At 38.3% G+C, this 23,041-nt stretch overlaps 1 protein-coding gene across 4 annotated transcripts in view; it reads left to right on the top strand.

Annotated features, from left to right (window-relative positions):
* LOC129567997 (protein tiptop) overlaps positions 1-21,428 on the top strand; it is a 187,727-nt gene extending 166,299 nt beyond the window's left edge. For 3 of the 4 annotated variants that reach the window (XM_055445466.1, XM_055445467.1, XM_055445469.1), the window contains 2 exons: positions 11,748-12,072; positions 15,967-21,428. In XM_055445466.1, the coding sequence (XP_055301441.1) occupies positions 11,748-12,072; positions 15,967-19,273 (3,632 nt within the window). In that variant the 3' untranslated portion in view covers positions 19,274-21,428. Of the gene's footprint in view, positions 1-11,747; positions 12,073-14,616; positions 15,719-15,966 lie in introns of those variants that run through there. The other variant, XM_055445470.1, reaches the window with a different exon arrangement.
* The last annotated feature ends 1,613 nt before the right edge of the window (positions 21,429-23,041 follow it).

Raw genomic sequence — 23,041 nt, 5'->3', positions numbered from 1 at the left:
ACACAAATGCAAAACAAAAAATCTCGATCTTCGAAGCAGTAAAAAAAGGACAGAATATTGTACAATCCACCACTTGACACAAAAGAACCGACTTAAAATCAATAAATTGAAATCACTTGCATCTCCCATCGACTTGGCACTGAAAGGACATTGCGTAAATTTATTGTATGGTTTTTTAATGTTCAGTTTTCATCGAATTCATAGCGATTAAAAGCTGAATGCAAAAACAGTGTCTATGGAAAAATTCCCCATAACAAGTCACTAGCACTGCTGAGTCAACATCACTTTCAGCGAATTCCGAAGCGTATGCAAAATTTGAGTGAATCTTGACTTTGATAATTCCCGTCAAGTCTGAGGCTTTTATACAAAGTGTCAATCAATGTCTTGATACGCAGTATGTCAGCTTGTGAGTAGGGGGATCATTCACTTTGATGGCATTTCTTCTTCTTCTTCTGGTTGTCGAGCGAGAGAGAGAGAGAGAAAAACAAAATATTTCGGTTGTCCCTAGCAATTAACATAGGAGTGTCACAGAGAACGAAGAACAAAGCTATGTTTTAGACATTCCACATCAAAGGATAAAATTCGTATGTTATGTGAAAATGTGTTTGATGTTCAATTTATATCCATAAACTCATAAAATTCCATGTCGAAAATGTTGACGGTTTCGGTCCAGAGAGATATTTTCGAAGACCAGACGAATTTTGTGGATGATAATTCGGGGTAATATGAGTATGAGAGAGAGGGGCTGTGTGTATTTCATAAACCATAAGCTTCACATGCCATCCGATTGAATGAGCCAGTGTCAGTGTGTGTGTGTGTGTGTGTGTGTGTGTGTGTGTGTTTATAACGGTCGTCGCAAAAATACATGGACGATGTTTTTGATTGGAACCAAACCAAATTAGACGAAGACATGAAGCGTCCGCGTTTAATATTAATCGCAGACATGTGATCAAAAACAAATTTTTATCACGCCAAAAACAACAACAACACGAACCAAAATAGCGAGAGGGGAATAAAAACGCACCGCATTTGAATAGATTGACTGACAGCATCAAAAACACATATTGACATTAACAAGTTCATTGTGCTAAATGTTCGCGTTCTCTATCTATCAACGCTCGTACAACAGACACACACACACACACACATATTTAGACAGCCATGGGACCGTCGATATAATGGTTATGATATTTTTTTCTGCTGCTTGTGCACATTCACATTAAACTGCCACATAATGGAGACATTAGGATATATTCTGCGTATGAGTGAAAGTGTCCCGATATATCGGTGTGGAGGAACGATATGAATGTTATTTGTGTTTGACATTACTGAAGTAACACACTTAAAGCATATTGTGGTCTTGTAGTATTTTGAAATTCAATGAAGCATGGAAAATTGACATATACGCATACACACACAAGCACGATGCGAAAGCGCGCACAGTCGTTTAGTACATTTTGAAGGAGTCATTCGATGAATGATTAATTCGAAAGGATTCAATTTTGTGCCATTCGCACTCTTCGAAAAACACAATTACATATTTCGCAACTCTAGTGCGCGTTCAAACGAAGAATAAACACAGAAAATAACGTATCAAAATGAAGGATGGTTTTCAAATGGATTCTTTTGACGTTTCAAAATGTGAATCGCCAGATTTTAACTTCAAGTCTAGGCCGTATTTAGTGTGTTTTGATTTCTTATCAAGCATAAAAAACACGAATGGGACCCGAAGTCTGAAGCTCAAATTCACAATGTTCGATGATTCACTGTGCTCAGATTCGATTATAGGAGAGACAAAAATGCCGTTGACATTTAGCATGACAAAAGCAAAAGCAATCGTTAAATATGCTTTCAATCATATTGCGGCTTTGAGTTCTACATAATCGTGAAAAGGATAGGAAAATTATTGACACGACAAAACAACAACAACAAAGGCGAAATAATTTGATTGACGTCTGACACTACAAAAGGAGAGTGAAATGATGAAAACGTATCTCTGAATGAAAAGAAATTGGAAGTGGAATGGTTGGGGCAAACGAGTGAGCGTTGATTGTGATAATGGCGTGGAAAGCATTCAGCATCTTAAATGGGCTCTTGCATTTAATGAGACAACCGATATAAAAGAAAATCCAAAACCGAAATTATCATTTTTATCGGTGGCCATCATTGAGAATTGCCGCAGCAACAGCAATATCAATAACGGTGTCACAGTCAATCATTTGTGTGTGTGTTTTTGTCTTGCGTTGCAAATTACAAATCCGTAAAATTTGTTATCGAGTTGAACCCGAACCATGGGACAAAGACACCCACCGATGACATATAAAAAACATCGAGTTTTGGTTTATGTGATTTTCGGGTAAACAAATATCGATTTCATTTTGCGGACTCTCTCTCTCTCTCTCTCTTTCTCTCTATCTGCGCGGCAAAAGTGTATTAATATGCGGTTTAGCGATGACAAAACCGATATGAATTGGATGAAGTGTAGACATCAACATCATAGTCATCAAACCGACATAAAGAAATGGGGTAGGCAGAGAGAAAGAGAGGGAGCGAAAGGGAGAGAGAGTAACTCGTGAGTGAGCTTCGTAGCTGTGAAAACTAAAATATGTACGTGGGATACGCATAAAGCACACATTTCACAAAAGCAAGTGACAACCAAATCGCTGTGACTGACACATGAATCGCTTGATTCAAATCAATCGAGAAACGCAAGCAATGTACAAGGCAGACAGATGACAAAAGCATTTGAAGGAACACACACACACAGTGAACGTGCGCGCTCACACTCCAATAAAAATATGCTTCACGTACATGTAAATCAAACGAGCGACACAAAAACATCACCAGCAGCAACAACGGCGACGGCGGCGACAGCAAAAAATACTGTATGAACAGAGAGACACAGAGATGAAATCAAAACTGGAGCAATACGAATATATTGGTATAAGCCAAAAGATAGTTTCGCATTCATTCAGCAAATTCACAATAAGCATGATGAACAGAAAATCAGACTCGTTTCTCTCTGCAAAACATCAGAAACATTCAACTTGCAAAGTTTTCCAATGTTAAAAAGATGATGATTTCACATGTACGTACACACACAAACAGTTCGCAGCCGGCAACTACGAATAAAAGCCAGAAACCAAGTAACATAACTAACAAGAGCTTTGAATTTCTTTTCAAACTTCAATCCGTTTTAATTTTTTGATGAAAGAAAACGGGGTGAAAAAAAGAAACATGAGCGAAGAATGACACTCTTGAGGACTTTTCGAGAAAAGCTTTCTACGCCAAATGTACACACAGACACACATAAAAAGCCGAGTGCATTTATACAATTTTGTTATAAGTTGCACCATACGCACACAGTACGCATGTGAACCGCATGACATACCATTGTAATACAGTTTCATTCAGTGCAACGGATTTGATTGGATACGCTCGAAATTTCACAGTGTCGACTAATTATTTGACACAATTCAAAGTTAATTTCTCACAAAATGCATTTGTCTTGAAGAGAAATTTTATCATTATGTTAGATGTCGTTTTTTTTCTGTACAATCCGTCGCCGATAATCTGACAAGAGTGACATGAGTTCAGTCAAACAAAAAATGCTGGAAAAAAAAAATTAAAATCAAGCAGAATGGCTTGAGCGACTAGAAGGAAGATGACAAGTGGCGACGATTTGGCGCACGTACATATTGACATGTTGTCATCTTCATTTTTCCGTCATGCTTTTGCTTTACAAATTTTTTTCTTGCGCCATGCTCATGCTCATTGCTCGAAATGGAATTTTAAATCTAAATACATAATAATTATCGATTGAATTTGTGCAGTATTTGCATAAGATATGCAATGGAATAGTGTCCATCCAGCGTCGAGTGAAAAGCATTTTGCACGACATTCCATTTAATCTTCTCACCACCTCACTCATTCATTGCAGCTCTTGTGTGCATTCAGACTGATGTCTGTAAATTAGAATGATGACACTAAATACACTTGTGTTGTCCACGCTCCACCGCGAGTGACATGCATTTCAGTCGGAATGTTACACAAATAGGCGGAGGCGAGCTCATGTGTGAAGTGACGGCTTGTAGGTGGATGTGAGTGTGAAGGAATAATTACACTAAACTATCAAATCGCACACTGCAATCCATCAGCAAACGCATCGTTCACTTGAAGCGAGTGTGTTGCATTGCATTGCGGGGGGAAAGCAAAAGATTGAGGCGCTCCGAGCAAGATTTCATTATTTAATGTGAATGATGATCTTAAAGTTTTCAGAAACAGGAGCAAAATGTTTATCGAGGAGCAAATATTTTGTGCTGAAATGGAATAGGAAATACGACGATGTACGACGAGTATGTCAAACAACAAATGGGGCAAATTTGTGTTCAATTTTGCCACCGTGTATGGGTTGAGCGAATGTCTTCGGCAAACCGTTACATGTAAATTTAATGCGTTGGCATCTCCGGCTCTGTTTTCTTAGTACTGGCAAATGCAGATGTATGCAACTGAGTGGCATAGCCGCTGCCGTTACCAGTATTACGGTAAATAGGTAATTAAATTCAATTAAACTAGCTTCGGATGAATTTATATGCATTTGCTAGATTAAAATGCATTCGGAAGAGGCTTCGAAATACAAATACTGACAGCAATCGGCAACGCAAAGCATGATGAATTCTATTAATACAAATCACCATGTGCGTATTCCCACATCAATGCCATACCACAGTTTGTAACTAAACTTTTCTCTACCAGAATCCTTCTAATTTGTTTTTGGCTTTGCCTTTGTTACCATATTACCACAAAATCGAATGACAAAGGAGCATGCAAGTTTATTGAAACCGATACATCGCCGCTTTCCCCAATAATGATTATCCCCAAACGCGTTTTTGGCTCCTTCCGATGTTGCTGCTGCTGTTTCTGCACATCGTCATCGTGCATTATCAGAGATTATCATGCCCCGGCAAAAAAGAATAAAAATTCCTTCGATCTCGTGTCTCTATCTTTAGTGTTGCCATTAATTTGATTACCACATAATATTGAGAAGCATACTTCTCAATTTCCATCAGCTAAAAACAGCAGAAAAACACACACACACAGCAGAAACAGCGACACACAACGAAATGGAAGAGGAACAAATCCGAACGATTTGAAGTTTATTTATGTAGAAAATGTAATATCGACGAAGAAACAATGGCCCATAAATCAGGTTAGAATGATATATGCCGCTTCATCGTTGTTCTGTCCCTCTCTTTCTCTCTCTCTCTCTCTCTCTCTCTCACACACTCGCCTCTGCATATCGTACTCACACAAAACATTCCCATCTCATTCTCGAGTCTTGAGCTGTGTTCGGTGTTGTTGAGTCGGGTATATGTGCATTATGCACGTTTTGATAGCTGTCGTTATGCTGCCGATACACAACACGAATCGTCACATTTTGAATCTGAAACGATCGAAAAAAGAAGAAAGAGAAAAAATTGTCATGCATGCAAACCAACCAACGAGTCGACACCAAGCACATGCAAACTCTGGTTCGCGAAATCATTGGCAAAATGTTCAACACTCTCTCGGCCGGTCATATTGTACATCAAGATGGAAGGGTGGCGAAAATGAATGCGTATACAATGTTACACATTAAAATACATTATATGGCAGAAAACAAAGAGCAAAGAATGTAAACAATAATGTAGCAATATGAGATTATCGTGAAGCGACAACACTCTTACAGTCTCTGTCTCTCTCCGCAGCTGCTGAGCGCACCAATGCGACCGCTTGCACTGCACTAACTGCACACAATTACTACTGGATACTGGAGAGCGAGAAGGAAAGAAAGATGGGAAGACAAGAAATTGTGATTTTGGGCCGTTTTCCTTTGTTTCACAGCTCTGTTCGACTCTATGGCTTCACGATGAGATTCGACTGGAGCTGCAGTATCGTTTACTCGGCCATTTGTTTTTCTTTATTTCCAGCGCAAACAATTCATTTGCATTTTTGTGGCGATTTACTGTGATTTTTTCCTACAGTATCATTGTCGATCGCATATATATGAATACCGCAAAGACAGGAGAATGAGCTTGCACAACAACGAAAAATAACCCAACAAACGAGAAAAGATTGATATCACAGTAAAGATGCAAATGTTTGTCCAGTTCATTTGGTTTTGTTTTTTTCGTTGCTCCATGTGGCTGTTGTTGCTATTTCTTCGTTTCTCATTCTGGTTTCACTTGCATCCATCGAAGTCAATCCTACCAAACACTAATTTATGGTCCAATATCAAACAAATCTCTCGTTGTTGTTCGCGTTTGTTTGTAATGGAATGAACGATAGATAGATGGACCCGATCGAAAACTAGCGAAAGAAGAAAAAAAAATGTTTGTAATTTTGGTTTTGGCTATCGCAACTCTGGCTTTTTATACTTCGGTAATCATAAGATAAACAGAGAGCGAGAGCGAGAGAGAGAGATGAAACGGTATATGTTACGCGCGCGGTTAATGACAACGTGAACCCAATATAATGTATGTCCGAATACGATTTCGTATGCTCCTCCATCCATGTGTGCAAAGATCCATCACTCGGTACCACTGCTGGCTGTACTGTACCGTTCTGTGTGTGTGTCTACTTGTGATCTCCTTTGTTTTCCCATTTAAAATGCAGTCGATTTCATTTCGAATCGAATCGAATCGAATCAACAACAATGCTTATGCGAATTACAATGGGGTTGATGCGGATCGTGTTGTGATTGTTTCTTTTTTCTCGTTTGTCTTTCCATCGTCTTTTTTGCCTGGTCCTTTCATTTCGACGGAATGTGCGTTGTGCCTTATGCACTTCGGTTTTTTTCTCTCTCTCTCCTCTCTTCGATGATGGCATTGTATTTGTGTACAGACATGATGAGATACATAACCGAATAACCGAAACATTTTGAGGATATGTGTGAGCTGCTCGCTCTTGCTCGGTGATATATGGTTTGGGATTGATTAGAGTTATTGAAAATGGTCGTCGATGTCTTTCTCGTTTGTCGTTTTTCGTTTGCTTTTGCGAGAAGAAAATTTCACTGTGTATTAAACAAAAGTAAATTATACTAATGCGATACACATATCGTATTGAATGTCGTTGCTATGTGTGTGTGCCCAGCATAGCATAGCACCGAAAGAGAGAGAGAGAGTGAGAGACCCAACCAAAACCGAGCTTTACGATATATTCAGTGGTTTTATCACGACACATCTGATTTATTATTATTTTGTATAAATATCTATAGTCAAAACGGATAAATGCGATCTAAATAACAGCATATACTTACACTCACTAGCCAGAGCTCACACTTGAGCAGCTAAAACAGACAAAAGAAAACCCCGTACACAATACACAAATCGATGGTGTTGTTTTCGTTTGACGCGCACACTTTGCGAGAATTTGAATCGATCAGGAATAACTGAGAGATGGGGAGAGAGAGAGAGGTTTTCTATGGAAATCCAGTGTGTATGTGAGCCGTATTGCTGGGAAACGACCGCCTAACCGAAAAAAAACATATTACATGACAATAAACCACCGAAACAAACGAACTGTTTTGTCTTTCTTGCGAATTGTCTTAGTTTGACCAGCATTCCATGTGATTATTGTTTTTGAATTTAAATTCATTGGTCACAGCGATGAGAGATCAGAAAAAAAATGAACGACCAGAAGAAGAGTTTGAATGCGGAATTTCGCTCAAACAAAGATGAATTGGTTTTGTTCTCGCTCTCCACATTGAATGGCACACAGTTCTTAATGTTCTGAACCCATGGGCTTAGAACTTGGCAACTGCTTCAGAACACGGAGCATTCTTAGTCACATCAGCTAAATGTTAAATTTATCGCTCTTCATTCGAAACTAAATTTATTGACTGATATACTCCTAACTTTGCCTTTTTTCGCATGCATCTGCTTTGGTTGTGCCTTTGAAAAAGACGTTTGCCAAACCGATCGCACTCAAATTTCACGGAACTGTCAAGTGCCCGAATCAATTCGACGGGAAAGAATGATTGACACTTTTTAGAATTAACTGAATGGATGCATCGCCATCTAAACATTTTTTTTCTTCTCTACTGCCTCACTCTCGAAATTGCGTCTCTTCTGCCCTCATCGACACTGCATTTTCGGTGTATAGTTTTTTCAACATCGAAATGTTGTGAAGAGACGAAAGACCTCGTCAATCGAAATTAAAATATACAATGATGCTCCGTTCGCATATGGTAAAATATCTCAAGAGACAAAATGATCAGATCATCATCATGCGAAACGAAAAAAATACAGAAAAGACGAAGAAGAAGAAAAAACAATGAGACAAAAATATAAAAACAAATGGAAAGCAAACAAAACACAGCGAATATATTGGATGTTTTATCCATAATTTAAATATGAGATTACATGACAATAACAACGACAAAGAGCAATAAGAGCAGCACCATCGTGATGCGGTCGACAATAACATTGCTGCTGCAGCAGCAGTAGTGTATTCTAGTATGAAAAGAAAGAGAGCTCAAAAACGAACGACCGAAATAAATATGTAATATAATAAACAATAATGATAATAACAGTTATACAGTTATAACAATAACAATAATAATAGTCGTAGATAACAGAAACAAACATACATTTGAATGAAATGAACGAACGAACGAACGCATACACAAATAAACGCGAAAGCGGTCGCGCTCGCTGCATATCGCACCCACATCAACATCAACATCAATGTGAACCGCGCGCGCAATCAACTCAAATCAACCTTTTACTTTTACTGCTATTCATTTTTGCGTACGCGTGCTAAATTCATATTATTCCGTACGATTCTCGTGTTTTTCTTTCTCTCCTTTTTTTCGGGTCCCCCTGGTTGTTTTGGAGCTGGCATTGGAAGGTAATTCACGACTAGTACAAACGCTCACACACACACACACACACACACGTTTGATTGCGAAGAGACAACGCATATTTATGATTATATCCGATGCATGCGCCTCGATATTATACAACATGCTATTGTGTATGTACGATGTGCGTATACAAAAATTGAAACCCCAATGGTACTATTAGAAAATGCTCTTCCATCAATTCAAATAATACTGCCACCAATATGCTGTTGTCTGTCTAATTCGTTTGTCGTTCCATCTCTCCATTTCACTCTCTCTCTTCCTTCCGTCCAAACGGTTCTTTTTTTCTCTTCCTTCTTTCGATTCACCACTTTTTCATCATCACATCAATGCCAAAATTCTATCATCTCAATGATTGTCATCGTAGTCGTAGTCGTAGTCGTCGTGGTGGTCGTTACCCGTATGTGCTGACTGTTATTTGCACACTATAATTTCACTCTTTGACTTTGCACAAATATTACGTCCACATACTATTGGAATCGTGATGGAATGCCGTTCAAGAATTAAACTTGTAAATTATACTAAGTAAATCGCCGTTGATCCCGGTAAACATTTCCCATAATATATGCATTTTAATATTTACCATTTATGGTGCGGCACCTTATTTTTCTAAACGGCCTGCAGATACGGTACGCATATGGAGAAATTGTAATATTGAACATTGATGCGTTTTTGTCTATTGCGTTGTCACAACTACTAAATGTATATATCGCTGCTGTTATTGTTGGCAGTGATGGTGAGGGTGGCGAAGCTGCGATTAGAACGTACGTGATTATTTGACAAGATAAAATAGTATCCGCTTTTTGTCCATCTAATTACATTTTGTGTGCGAAATTGGATGGTTGAAACAAGGAAGGTGATGCTGTTGTTTTCTTTCACCACTTCTTTCATTTCATTTCTTTTTTTTGTGGCATTTTCTCCCTCTTTCTCTCGCACATACACACACTCTGGACACATTCTGTTTGTCTGTTTCGATTATGCGTGTGAGTGAAGAGCCAGCGCATCGGATTAACACAAAAAAGTGTGGCAATAAACATTTGTTTTTATGTTCGTCGTCAAAAATTATTACGACGTGTAATGTCCACGTTTTAATATAAACTACTACTAGGGTTACGAAGCCGCGTTAATGCTAACTTGATAGCTTTTACCGGGATTTTGTGCTTCGATTTTTTTCTTCTATCTCGCATGTGTCTTTTTATTCTTCTTCTTCCATCGATTTGTGCTTCAATTTGAGCGCTATACATAGAAGTGCATATCGGAAACTGTCTGTCCAACAAATAGGATAGAGAGTAGAAAAAAAAATCTCGCTGATATGTATCTCTACTGGATGTAGAATTTCCCTTCTTCACTTTTATTTATTTTTATTATTATATGGATGTGTAATGTGCATGCCTTTCCCTCAGCTGTATGATAAGAGGGAGAACTAAACGATCTCCCTGATTCACCTCTTTTAGTTCTTTTTCTATTTTCTCTCTGTGTCTCTCTCATTCTCTCTCGCGTGCGTACGTTGGCATTGTTATTAGAACGCGGGGCTCGTCGTAGTTCGACTTTTTATTTTACTCTCCATTTCACTTTTAATTCTCAGATTCGGTGTAAAGAGATGTCGGAAATAGACACATGCATGTCGATACATACACACGATTCGCTCTACCTGAGAGATGGATGAATAATATAGAACAGGATGTGGCCATTCTGGAAACTCACTGCCTGAGAGAGAGAGAGTGCGAGTAGACGAATGAAGTTGGGGCAAATATTTGTGTTCGATACAAATGCACACTTGTTACCAGTGCCATTATAAAGCAAATGGCAACCAGCACACAATGTGTACACCGTATATATAAATCGCATTATCCTCGTTCAGAAAATCATGAGAAAAATAAAAGATGACTCTCGCCACTTGCTATCCCGTTTCGTCTATCTATTCTATGGCGCTGCATTGCACTATCGAGTGCCCGATCCAGAAAGAAAGTAGACAGGTTGAACAATAGGAAAGGAATAAAAAAAAATACAGATAGATAGATAGAAAAGTGAAGAGAGTGAGAGAATGGAGAGTGAGAAGAAACAAAAGCATCGAAAAATTTCACTGACGCAGTCCATTATCGTGTACAAGCGAACGAAGTGGTTGCGATAACACATTTAACTATTCGTCCTTCCATCTCTTGCTCGCTCGCTCTCTCTCTCTCTCTTTCTCTCTCTCTCTCTCTCTCTATCTCGCTCTGCTTTCCGCCTTTCACTTGCCGCAATTCGTACGTTATGTCTCTGAATCCCATCCATTCATTTAAAAGGTATCTATATTTTGTTAAGTGAAGGAATTCGTTCCGACAAACCAAGTAAAATCATGGTGGTTAAACATCCCAAGAGACGCAGCCACCGTACAATTGATCGAGCGCATTTTTGCTGTTACGACCGCAACCGAAGACAAATTGAAACAAAAATCACACAAACACACACACTCATCCTACGCTACAAATAGCCATCACACTTTTGCTGGGTATCAGTACTTTTCATTCAATCTGTTTTGCATTTCCTCACATTCACGCTCGTCGCCGTCGTCGTGAATGAGAGCGAGCAGGAGAAAAAACGACGTGGAAAGAGTTGAAATTCTTTCAATCTCTAAATGACGTTGATTTCATAGTGATTTATATGTTGCAGAAACCGAAATACCACTGAAATTTAACATTTTTTCCATCGAAAGTTGATCCAAATAGATCGTCCATCAGAATAATGTTCATGTAGATCTTCTTTCGCAATCCCATTGGTTGAACGAAATTGACATGAATTTGAAACCCTCTGTCCATTTCTTAAATCAAATTAACATGCATCTTTTTTTATCCTCCATTTTCAGACAATGACGTTGAAAATCCTGATGGTTTGTTAAACGAGAATCAAAGTCAATCGAACACATTGAATGACTCGCCATTATCCGAATCAGCCGACATTGAAGAGCAATCACCGGCATCCGATATCATTGCCGAAGACTCAACGACACAAATCAAAAGTCAAGTGCCACGAATTGATGCAATTAACGAGAAGCAACTCAATTCGTCCATTGACAGTCGTCGCCATCATCTTAATCAACGTCAATTGCCTGCAATCGATGTTGAGCGCAATATTCCGGCCTCGTTCATCCACGATACAAATAATGCCATAGCCGAACGGGCAGCTGAAAGGTAAGAGATTTGATTTTTCATACTATACGGACGAAATATTTGCTCCTGTTTTCGACCAGGAAAAAAATAAATCGATGTTGTTTTTCGTACGATTCAATCGAACAATTTATGTTCACACATGACACGCTTTTTACCCCGTGATTCAAGTGATTGTGGATATGAATTGCATGGAATTTCAGGCGCCTCAACGTTACGTGAACACACGCAATAAATTCAAATTTAATACTTGCAAGTCGATTTATTCGTTTATGCATGATGTTGTTGCTTACTGGTTTTTTTCACTCTCTCTGTCATTCCCACATTGGGGTTGGTTCTTGTTTTTTTTTTCATAAAATAGTTTGTCCGCGAGATGTTAAATGGGACTGTTGAAAATGAAAATCGAAAATCACCACAACCGAACTAATTTTGGTGCTGATAAATATTAACCGGCAAAGACTAATTAATTAATTCGAACGAATTTAGCAATACAATGAGAGAAAGTGTGATAAAAAATGGGTTGAAAATTGAAATAAAATAAGCAGAAGTGACATGCCAATGGTACGCAGCCGGATGATGATTCACATGTTCATACTAAATGAAATTTTTCCGTTTTGCATTGCACATTTCTACCAAAATCACAGTCAGTAAATTAAAAAAAAATATATCCTCGGTCCGATGAGCTATGCTGCGTGTGTCTTTTAGTGCTGTGCGCGTTGTGCACACACAACATATCCAATCAGACACATTTTGTATATTTTTAACGGCTCGTCGTTGTTGTTATTCACACGAATCATTTGGTCGAGATTACAAAATAGCCACACAAAAAAACGAGTCCAATGGTGTAAACAAAAAAAATTTATTGTGCATGAATGTTGTGGGAGTTTTTTTCACTCCCTCTCTCTTTCGTGCGTGTCGTTCTCCTTTCATCTCGCTGTATTCAGTCTCTTTTTCGTCGAACATTTCAATTATTTCGTACGAAATACGCGAACTCATTAATAAATATTCTCTTTTGGTTCCAATCTACATTAAGTGTAAACAACGGACGCACATAAACATACACTCTCATCACTAGTGGCTGCCGTTGTTGGTACATAAACAACAAAACCGATGCCAGCAAACAGAATCCAACCAAACCAAGCATACATCGAATAAATTTTAATATTCCGATACAAAATAACAAATCAAAAAATTCAATCGCATCAATAAATTTACCGTATTAATTAACAGTAACAACGTATCGGTCGAAAGATAACAACAACAAAAAAAAGTAACGAGATTAAATAAAATGAATGAGTGAGAAAAAAACACCGAATGAAATGGCGCCTAAAATTCGGGTAAAATGTTTAAAATTTGGTAAATTGTAATCGAAATGATGAAATTTATTTTTCACAGTTTTTTTCCACTAATTTTCATCACACATAAACCGATGCAATTAACTGATGCATTCGCCGAGAGATGTGTGAACGATTTCGAAACATTTGATCCACAATTCGATTTTAATTTGTTGCTGTGCGTTGCATTTCCGGTGATGATCGGTCGGTCTCGTCGTCTCATTGCATACGCACGAATTTTTTTTGTATTTGGATTTCATAGAATCAGTGAATTGAAGAGCAAAAAAAAAAACAGAGAAAAAAATCAGTACATTTGGTTTCGGATTTGGCGCCACTGATTTTTTGATATCGAGCTATATTGACGCGAAGTGTTTATGCAAGACGAAAAGAAAAAAAAACCAATTCTGTGTTTATGGTTGGGTGTTGATTCGTCAGCAATTCCTTATTATTCTGTCTCAGAGAGTGTCTAACGATGAATGACAGAGTAGTATCGCCAGAGCATAGAAGCACTGAACAAATGTATGCAACACACAAACAACAGATGGATGCATGTAAAGCGCCGAATTCTCCGACGTCGTCATCGTCGTCGTTGTCGTCGTTTTCGATACGTCGTTTGATGCCAAACATTTTCGTTCGCTCTTTGTCGTGCCCTTTTCCCCGCCATTCTCTTTTTCCATGCGGCTTCGTATATCCGATGTGTATGTGCTGGTGCACACAAGTACATGTGTATGTGCGACACAGAGAGCAAAAGGAGTAACAATCAACGTTTGCTTTGATTCTCCAGTTCCATTCGTGCTTCTCTCATTCTCTCATTTCTTTGCCTTTCCTTTCCTACCGTTCGGCTCGTGTGTTTTTTTTGTTCAATTCTGTGTGCATACAATAACATGCCAAACCCATCCGTCCATTTATAAAAGCTAATCTCTCGCTTGCTGCATACACAGCTCTACACACGTCCACACTCATCCGAGCCATACGGACAAAATGAAGCACGACACGAGCCTTCATATTGGAAACGCACGGTAAACGCGGTGACGGCAGCGGCCACAGCGACGGCGATGACGTATACATTCACTGCATGCGAATACTCCGTGTGTAGAATATGACGAGTGAGTGAATGAGTGAGCGTAATATTTTGTTGTGTGTTGATGTTTTTTTTTGCTGTATTTTTCATCATTTTCGTATCGCGTTGACGCGCTTCATGTGTTGATGTTATGCATTCAATCCATCCAAAATTCGGAGTCAGTTGTGAATAGGCAGCCGGTCGAGACAGAACGTTTTGTGTATTTCGGCGCGATTTCAATAGCATTTCAAAGGCCATTTAACACTGTTGAACATAAAATCGGAGTGTGTTTGGAAACGAGCAAACGAGTCTGTGTCTCTTTATCCTGTGTTCTGCTCGCGCTCCGCTGTGTGTACTGTGCCTGTGCCGTGTGTGTGTGCTTGATTTTATTTTTCCCTGCTCTTCTTCGAATTTGATTTTGGACATTCTCGCGTTGAAGCGTTCATCGATATATTATATTGTATATGCTCTCGGATTGGTGGTGATATCGAATTATATGTTCAAACATATCAAGTGCGTTCAGATGTTTGTGGAATTGGTTCCATTGTGAAGCGTCGTCATATTGGAATTATGTGTAGTTTTTCAAATCGACACATTCAGCTGAAAATTATGAGAAACGAATGAAACGAAAAGAAGCGAAAGCATAAATGTGGAAAATGGATTGTGTGTAGTTGTGTGTGGTAGGTCAGAGCAGCAAGAGCAAACTACTTTGGGAAATATAATTTTTTCTCTACGTTCAACATCGAATGGAAATGTATACGCATTTTATGCGATTCGAAGGAGAATTATGTGTTTGAATTGTGACTAGCGAGAGAGTGAGAAAGAGAGAGAGAATAAAAACGAAATAAAAAAAGCTCGTCTGACGTAGATGGAACCAACGATCTCTTTGTTTATACTGTTAACTGGATCACCAAAATGATTTAATGATTTAATCTTACTTCGACTTGAAATTCAACGTTCAAACGTGTTTGTGCAATAACAAAAAAAAGAAAGAAAGAATAAAAATAGAAAACAAAATTGAAATGTTATACAAACGTCAATTATTAGTCTAAAACGTTGCTTCGAAAACTTTTTTATGCGATGGAAAGTTTGCTGTGAATGCGGTTAAATGAAATTTAACTAAAATAATTTTAAACACCAAAAACCGAACGAAACGAAAAAAAATTATTCGAATAAATTATTTCTATTGAGAAACAACGCAAATGCATCAATTAGACCAAATGATGTTACACGAAGCGGTTATGTTGGAAATATATCGTCAAGCACTGAGTGCGAGGTAAAAACACAAAACATAAAATGTGAATTAGTTGGATTTAATTAAGTGAAGCGTGAATGTGAAATGATGTCGATTGAATGGGGGATTGATCAAATCCAATAGAACAAAATATATATATCGTTTTGATTGAAAACAATGACAAGAGCAAAACATTAAACTTTTTTACATTTAAATTGATTATTTTTTTCGATGAAATTGTGCTGATGTGTTTTTTTCTGATTTTTTTTTCTTTTTTTTTCTCTCTGTAGAGATACCGCGAGCCCCAGATGTTCGTCACGTAATTCATCAAATGGTGGTGGACGATGTCCGTCTGCCGATTCAAATTATTCCGATCGTCAGTCATCAAATGCGGCTGGTAGTACAGCGACAAGTCCGCTTGCATTGCCAATTCCACAGATGCTACCAGCTGCTGCACTATTGCCATCACAATCGGCAGCAATGGCCGCGTACTTGGGTGCTGCTGCAGTAGCAGCTCAACAGAATCGTTTGTTGCTTGGCGGTCATGCATTGGGCCTGGGTCGAGATGCATCACCACCGTTTTTGCCACTGCAATCACCGATCGGAGGCGATACACCCGTTCTCGATTTCAGTACAAAGCGTAAATCACAAGACTTCGACGATATGGATCGAGAGCATCATAACAAAAGCAATGACGACGAAGACGACAGTAACATGAAATCAGACAATGATCCGCTCGATTTATCTGTGTCGTCACGTAAACGAAGCAACCAATCACCTCCATTGCCACGACCTGCATCGCACGGTCGTAAAGTTTCACGAACAATGGACTATAAATCGGCACTTGGTTCACCGTGGTCATCGCCACCGATTGCTTCATATTTTGCTGGCACAAATACGTCAACAACTAGTCCTTCGCCAAAAACACATCATCTGTCACATGGACCCCAGCACCAAGCCGAATGGAATGGGCTGAAAAATAAAATTAGCACACCGAACGATGCAACCAAGGCATTGGAAAAGATGTCCGAATTGAGCCGACTGGGTGGCAACGAAGTGGGCCGCCAATCAAACACGGGCAGCTCATCATCAAGCAATACACCGAGCACCGGCCGTCACAGTGCTTGGCAATCGCATTGGCTCAACAAGGGTGCCGATTCGGTGAAAGATGTGTTCAAATGTGTTTGGTGCAAGCAAAGTTTCCCAACTCTAGAAACCCTTACGATTCACATGAAAGAAACGCAACATCTTGGCGTCAATATGGACGGTCAACGTGGTCACAATCATCAGGCTCAGCCACCTCATAATTCACACCCAAATCAAAATCATGCAGCCCAAAATTCATCGTCATCCACATCAAGTGCTCCATCAAAAGCTGATCTCCATTTAATGATAAAGGAAACGATGCCACTGCCGCGTAAATTGGTGCGTGGCCAAGACGTGTGGCTGGGCAAGGGTGCCGAACAAACGCGTCAAATTTTAAAGTGTATGTGGTGTGGCCAAAGCTTCCGTTCACTGTCCGAAATGACAACGCACATGCAACAGACCCAACATTACACAAACATTATATCTCAGGAGCAAATTATTTCGTGGAAGTCTTCCGACGATATAAAAGGCGGTAGTTCCAGTGGTGGCAATGCAAATAACAGCAGTTCGAATGGTTCAAACGTGGCTAGCGGTAATATTAGTACAGTGAGTGCGGTGCTAACGTGCAAAGTGTGCGACCAGGCATTTTCATCGTTGAAAGACTTGAGCAATCACATGGTCAAAAATGCCCACTACAAGGAGCACATTATGCGATCGATATCGGAAAGTGGTGGTCGACGCCGTCAAACCCGTGAAAAACGTAAGAAATCGTTGCCAGTGCGGAAATTGCTGGAGATCGAACGTGCACAGAATGAATACAAGAATGGCGACAATTCACCGATAACAAAGTCGTTGCGAGATGCTGGTTCTGGTCGAATTACATGCGAAAAATGTGGCGACAAAATTGATACAAGCGTCTTCGTCGAGCATATCCGACAATGTATCGGAGCCACTGCAGCCGAGTCAAATGCGCAAAGAAATCTGTTGAAAAATAACATCTTGATGCCCGATTCACTTCCGAGAGATGGTCGCAAAAGCATCGGCGGTGATGACAGTAATGCATCGCAAAGTTCCCGTCTAATGTCACCGAATCTGTCATCGAAAGAGGGCTCGAGTACATCGGACAAAACTGGTTCGCCATCAGTTCTAAACGCCATCGAGCAAATGATTGAAAAGAGTTTCGACACACGCAGTCGGCATGTCAGTAGCAACTTTACCGCGAACAACCAACAAAATGCACCGCTTGGATCAAGCATACTGAAGCGTTTGGGCATCGACGAAAGTGTTGATTACACAAAACCATTAATCGATACACAAACCATGAATTTGTTGCGCGGTTTCTCTCAACAAAGTGCATCCAGTACGTATAGTCAACGTGAGCGGAGTGCAAGCGAATCTAGTTCAGTCTCCGACCGTGGTAGCAGTGTTATTGAAACATCAATGACTCCGGAACGTAAAACTGATTCTGTGAATGGGCGACCTCGCGATACACCCGACAAGTGCAGCCAGTATGGCGATGGCCAAGACGAAAATGAAGCAATTTCACTGAAAATTAAAACGGACCCAGAGTACGACGACAAAGCCAAAACAAGCAGCAAAGATAGAGGTGCATCTTCGATGTCGATCAAAAGGGAAATGACGGACGATGAAAACGATCCAGATGACAAGTCTGAACATGCAAGCGATTTACGTGCTAGTGCTCTTTTGAGTCCGGCTCTAAGTTCAAAACGCTCAAATTCGGGCGATGAACAGCGAACACCGTTAGCAAGCCCAAACAGTGATGCTATATCGCCGCGATCAACACCCGATAGAAATAGTAAAAAGTCAAAATCGTCGATTCCAACCAACAGTTTGGGTGCACTTTCGTCAATGTTCGACAGTTTGGCTGGCAACGCATCAACAAAATCCGTCGAAAGCGGCAAGAAAACCAATTCAAACCCATTGGCCGCGCTACAGAAATTGTGTGATAAAACGGAAAATACGCCATTGAAATCGTCGAACAACAGTCAAAACCAGTTGGCCGTACCGGTGCAACAGAATAATTCGCCAAGTACCGCGTCTGGTGCAATGTTAGCATTTAGCTGGGCCTGCAACGATGGCATGGTCAATGCGGCCGATTCAGCAATCAAGTGCGCATTTTGTGATACGCCGTTCTCATCGAAAGGTGCATACCGGCACCATTTGTCCAAGGTGCACTTCGTCAAAGACGACAACTTACTCGATCCGATCATTGCCAAAGCTCAAAAACTGTCCGCTTCACGTCGAACACCCCCGTCACAGGCCCATTCACCGCGTAGTGTATCAAGCTCAGCCAGCAGCAGTGGAAACGGTTTGCCAAACAATCGCCTTTCGAAAAGTCCAACACCGCCAGCGACCGCATTAAATTCACATCAATCAACATCAAACGCTTCTCAATCGTCTGCATCTGGTGCGAATTTCGATGAGAGTCCACATTCAAAATTCCTCAAGTACACCGAGCTAGCGAAACAATTGTCGTCGAAATATGTCTGACATTCCAAATCATAAAAGCGAACCAAATCATAAGCTATAAGTTCACTTTGAATAACTATACAGAAATGAAACAACATGGATCAAAAGCAAGAGAGAAAAGAAAATGAAAATTCCATACGCAATCTTGATGAGAAATGATAAACTATTATGATTAGAACTATGTAAGTTTTGCGTTGCAGTTTGGACTTGAAAAGTAAAACAAAAACACAAATTATACGTAAAATCCGTGCAACATTTCGATTTGCATATTCTGTAGCTCTTTTTATCTTAAGCGTGCTTACAATTTGAGATAGCCAATATGGATATGGATGATGCCGTTTGTTTTTTTTTCCTTTTCTTGAATAAATTCCAGCAATCATGATTATAAACGATTCTCAATCGTCGCATAAATTGATTGCTGTTGTGACTACGATAAGATTCGAGAGAGACAGACAGAAAGAAAAAAACAACACATTTTGAATGTATTTATAATAATTGATTCTGGAATTAAGATTTTGAGAGATAAAAACCAATTTCGTTTCCGTAATAGTAAATACCGGTTAATCGATAGAACAAAATAGACAAAAATTTTACTCGTTGTAAAGAGCAAAAAAAATATTATTAAAAAAAACATATCCAGAACACTCTGAAAGGGACAGTTAAGCAGAAGAACCAACAATTGAATAAGATTATGGTTTGGATTTTTTTTTGAGATAGGTCCTACATGAACTATGATAATTTTTGTGATGGCACATATCGAAGCTGTGGGCGTGGAAGAAAAATTGCATTTCGGTGGAATGAACAAAAAACAGAGTCACTAAATGAACGAAAACAAAAATCGTAATTTTTCCGTTTTGAAAAAACATTTATTCAATAGCACATAATTTGATCATCAATTGATGTATTCCAAATGAAAAAAAAATGTCTGGCATATTCAAAAACCGGAATTCATCGGACAGAAATCGAATGGTAACAAATGGCACGAAAAAGTTCTCTACTACAAATAATTTATAGAAGAAACACAACATGATGGAAGCAAACTTAATTAAGCTTAAGAAAAGAATCTAAAAAATGTATTAATAATAAAAAAAAAGTATTTCTGATAATTTTATTAGTACTATTGCCGTAAATGTATTTTTAAATATAATCCTTAGATAAAACCTTAAAAATCGTCGCATTGAATGGGCAAAACATAGAGCAGACAAATAAGTTTGGTGAAAACTACAGACGGAGGAGAATGGTACAACATGGAAATTCGTTTGCATAGGAGAGGCACAAATAATGTTTGTCACTAAGACCTATACCATTTACATCATATTCCTTGGAATGCCGTGCCATGTACATAATAGTCTTCTCGAAGACAAACATGAATAAGTTACGATTTAAACAAATAAAGTATACAATTTTACAAAAATGAATGGAGCGACACACAAATCCTCCGCATTATTTTTACCAATTAACAATTTCGCCAATCTGAATGGCAAACAGAAAGCCATCATTCAGCCCATTTCAAATTCATTTCGAATAAAAATCAATTCACAAATTAAATAGCGGAAAATTTACACACACAAAAAACGCCGATAACACCGTTTATGATGATGATGAATGAATGACGATCTGGAATAATGTTCATTACCATTTTTTTTTCTCGTAAACATACGAATGGCAAATAAGATTATTTATATCTAACTAAGCTAAATTTATTGAAAATTTTTAAATAAAATAATCAACGTTTGAACATTTCTCTCTGTGCGGAAAATGAAATGAAATTGAAACGGAAAAGGAATGAAAAGAGAAAGTAACGCAGTTATACGATGAATGAGTTTTGAAGCCGATACAGAAGCAGGAGGAGAAAAGACGATAAGCAAGAGGATGGATAAGGTCAAATCTCATTCAAGCTCACCATACAAAACATAATGTATACCGATTTTACTTGTTTTAAATCTTTTTCTCGATTAGATGAGCAAAAAAAAACAATCTATCTCAAAGAGTTTTCATTAAATAAACAAACAAACAAACAAACAAAACAAAATGAGCAAGTTTTAATGTGTAACACATAATGAAACCAATATACGACTAAATTTAATTACGATCATTATACAAATTTATACTACCGAGTATACGTTCTGAAGAAGAAAAAGTAATAAACAGAAAAAAAACCGCATAGTCAAAAAAATACGGTGTTAAATTCATTATTATTGAAATAAATTTGTCAGCCGAATGAATGGAAAAGAAATGAATAAAAAAAAGCCAAATTCAGTTTTCCTCTTTCTAGATGCTAGTCCTATCGTTCACATTTCTTAGGCACTGCACTGGAAGAAGACCAATCCATCGCCCGATCAGAGTTTCAAGTCTGACGAACACCGATGTTGTTTTTATTTTTTACTTTCATTGCAAAACTAGTTATCATTTCTACCCGTTACGGAAATTATTTTCTTTCCGGCATAATTCAATGAATCTTTCACCTAGCTGAGGAGTCTCGTATTGTCAACACTTCAAAATTATACGCATTTGAACATTTGATGATATTTAAATCAGAGATACGAAGCAAAATAAGTATACAAGAAAAATATGAAGAAAAAAATGAAACACACACACACACACACACACACACACAAAATCACGTATACGTACTACTTTCGGTAGTTAATACTGAACTTATATGATAACTGACAAGCTATAGTGTTGTATACAATATTTAATTGATTGATAAAAAAAAGCAAGAACAAAACTTATTAAATTATAAAACTATTATCTAACATATTTTAACCAGAACACACAAGAAAAAAATAAAGAAAAAAAAAACATGGATCGCGCAAAGCTGAAGTTATGACTTACGTGTAATATTCAAGATGAATTCTAATAAATTTACCATTTAAAATACTTAATTTAAAAAAAGGAAAACAATGTGTAATAGAAAAAAATACATTCAATAAAAATACCGAAAATTCTCAATTCCCCAATGTTTATTATTTGTCGAGTACATTTTCAGGTTATTTCAGTGATAAAGTCATATATATCTTGGGCATAAAGCACTGCCGACAAGAATAAACACCTACTCAATTTCTAGCTGCTCTTTTCATTGGCTTATCGCTTAATTGTTGCTTCTGAATAAAACCAGACTCAGGTGAGGCTTAAAGCACAATCTACTGAAGAAACAAATAATGGAAATCATCGGAAAAAAGAACTGATTTGCTCATTTAAAAGAACGCTAATTTAAATAGAATTCTTGCGTTCTGCTTGATAAAATTGAACGATTGCATATGGTAAGGTAACGACCTTAAGCGCTGCAGATTAAATTATAATCGACAACTATTCCTTATTATTCTCAAGATATCTTGCAATATTTACCAAAACATTGCGTCAAATTTTCCCTTTGATATTTGCTGATTCGGTAAATTGGTGCTTCAAACAGATTAGCTTTAATTTATGATGACAAATAGAACTGCGGTAAATACACAGTTCTTATCTGTGAACAGAAAACCCGCCCGAAAATTCAAAAAATGCGACTCACGTGAGTCGGCTACTATTGAAGATGGAGTTGCCGCGCATTTTCTTTGATATCAAACATTTGCTTGCGTGACATTCGTGTTGAAGGCTTGTGCCGCGGGTAAACAAAGCACTGAGTAAATATTTACTGGATTCGCTTCAATGGAAAATGAAAAGGTAAGATTACTTTAGCGACACTTTTTTTTCATTTTTCAAATGATACCGCTTCTGAATCAAAGATAAATAATATTTTCTTTGTTGTTTTAAGTTGCGGTTCATTTTTTCTATTTGCGGAACAAA

Source organism: Sitodiplosis mosellana, unplaced genomic scaffold (genome assembly GCF_009176505.1).
Source record: "Sitodiplosis mosellana isolate CC-2019 unplaced genomic scaffold, AAFC_SMos_1.0 Smas_scaffold_14, whole genome shotgun sequence".
NCBI classification, from domain to species: Eukaryota; Metazoa; Arthropoda; class Insecta; order Diptera; family Cecidomyiidae; genus Sitodiplosis; species Sitodiplosis mosellana.
This window is presented reverse-complemented; position numbering and strand designations above follow the sequence as displayed.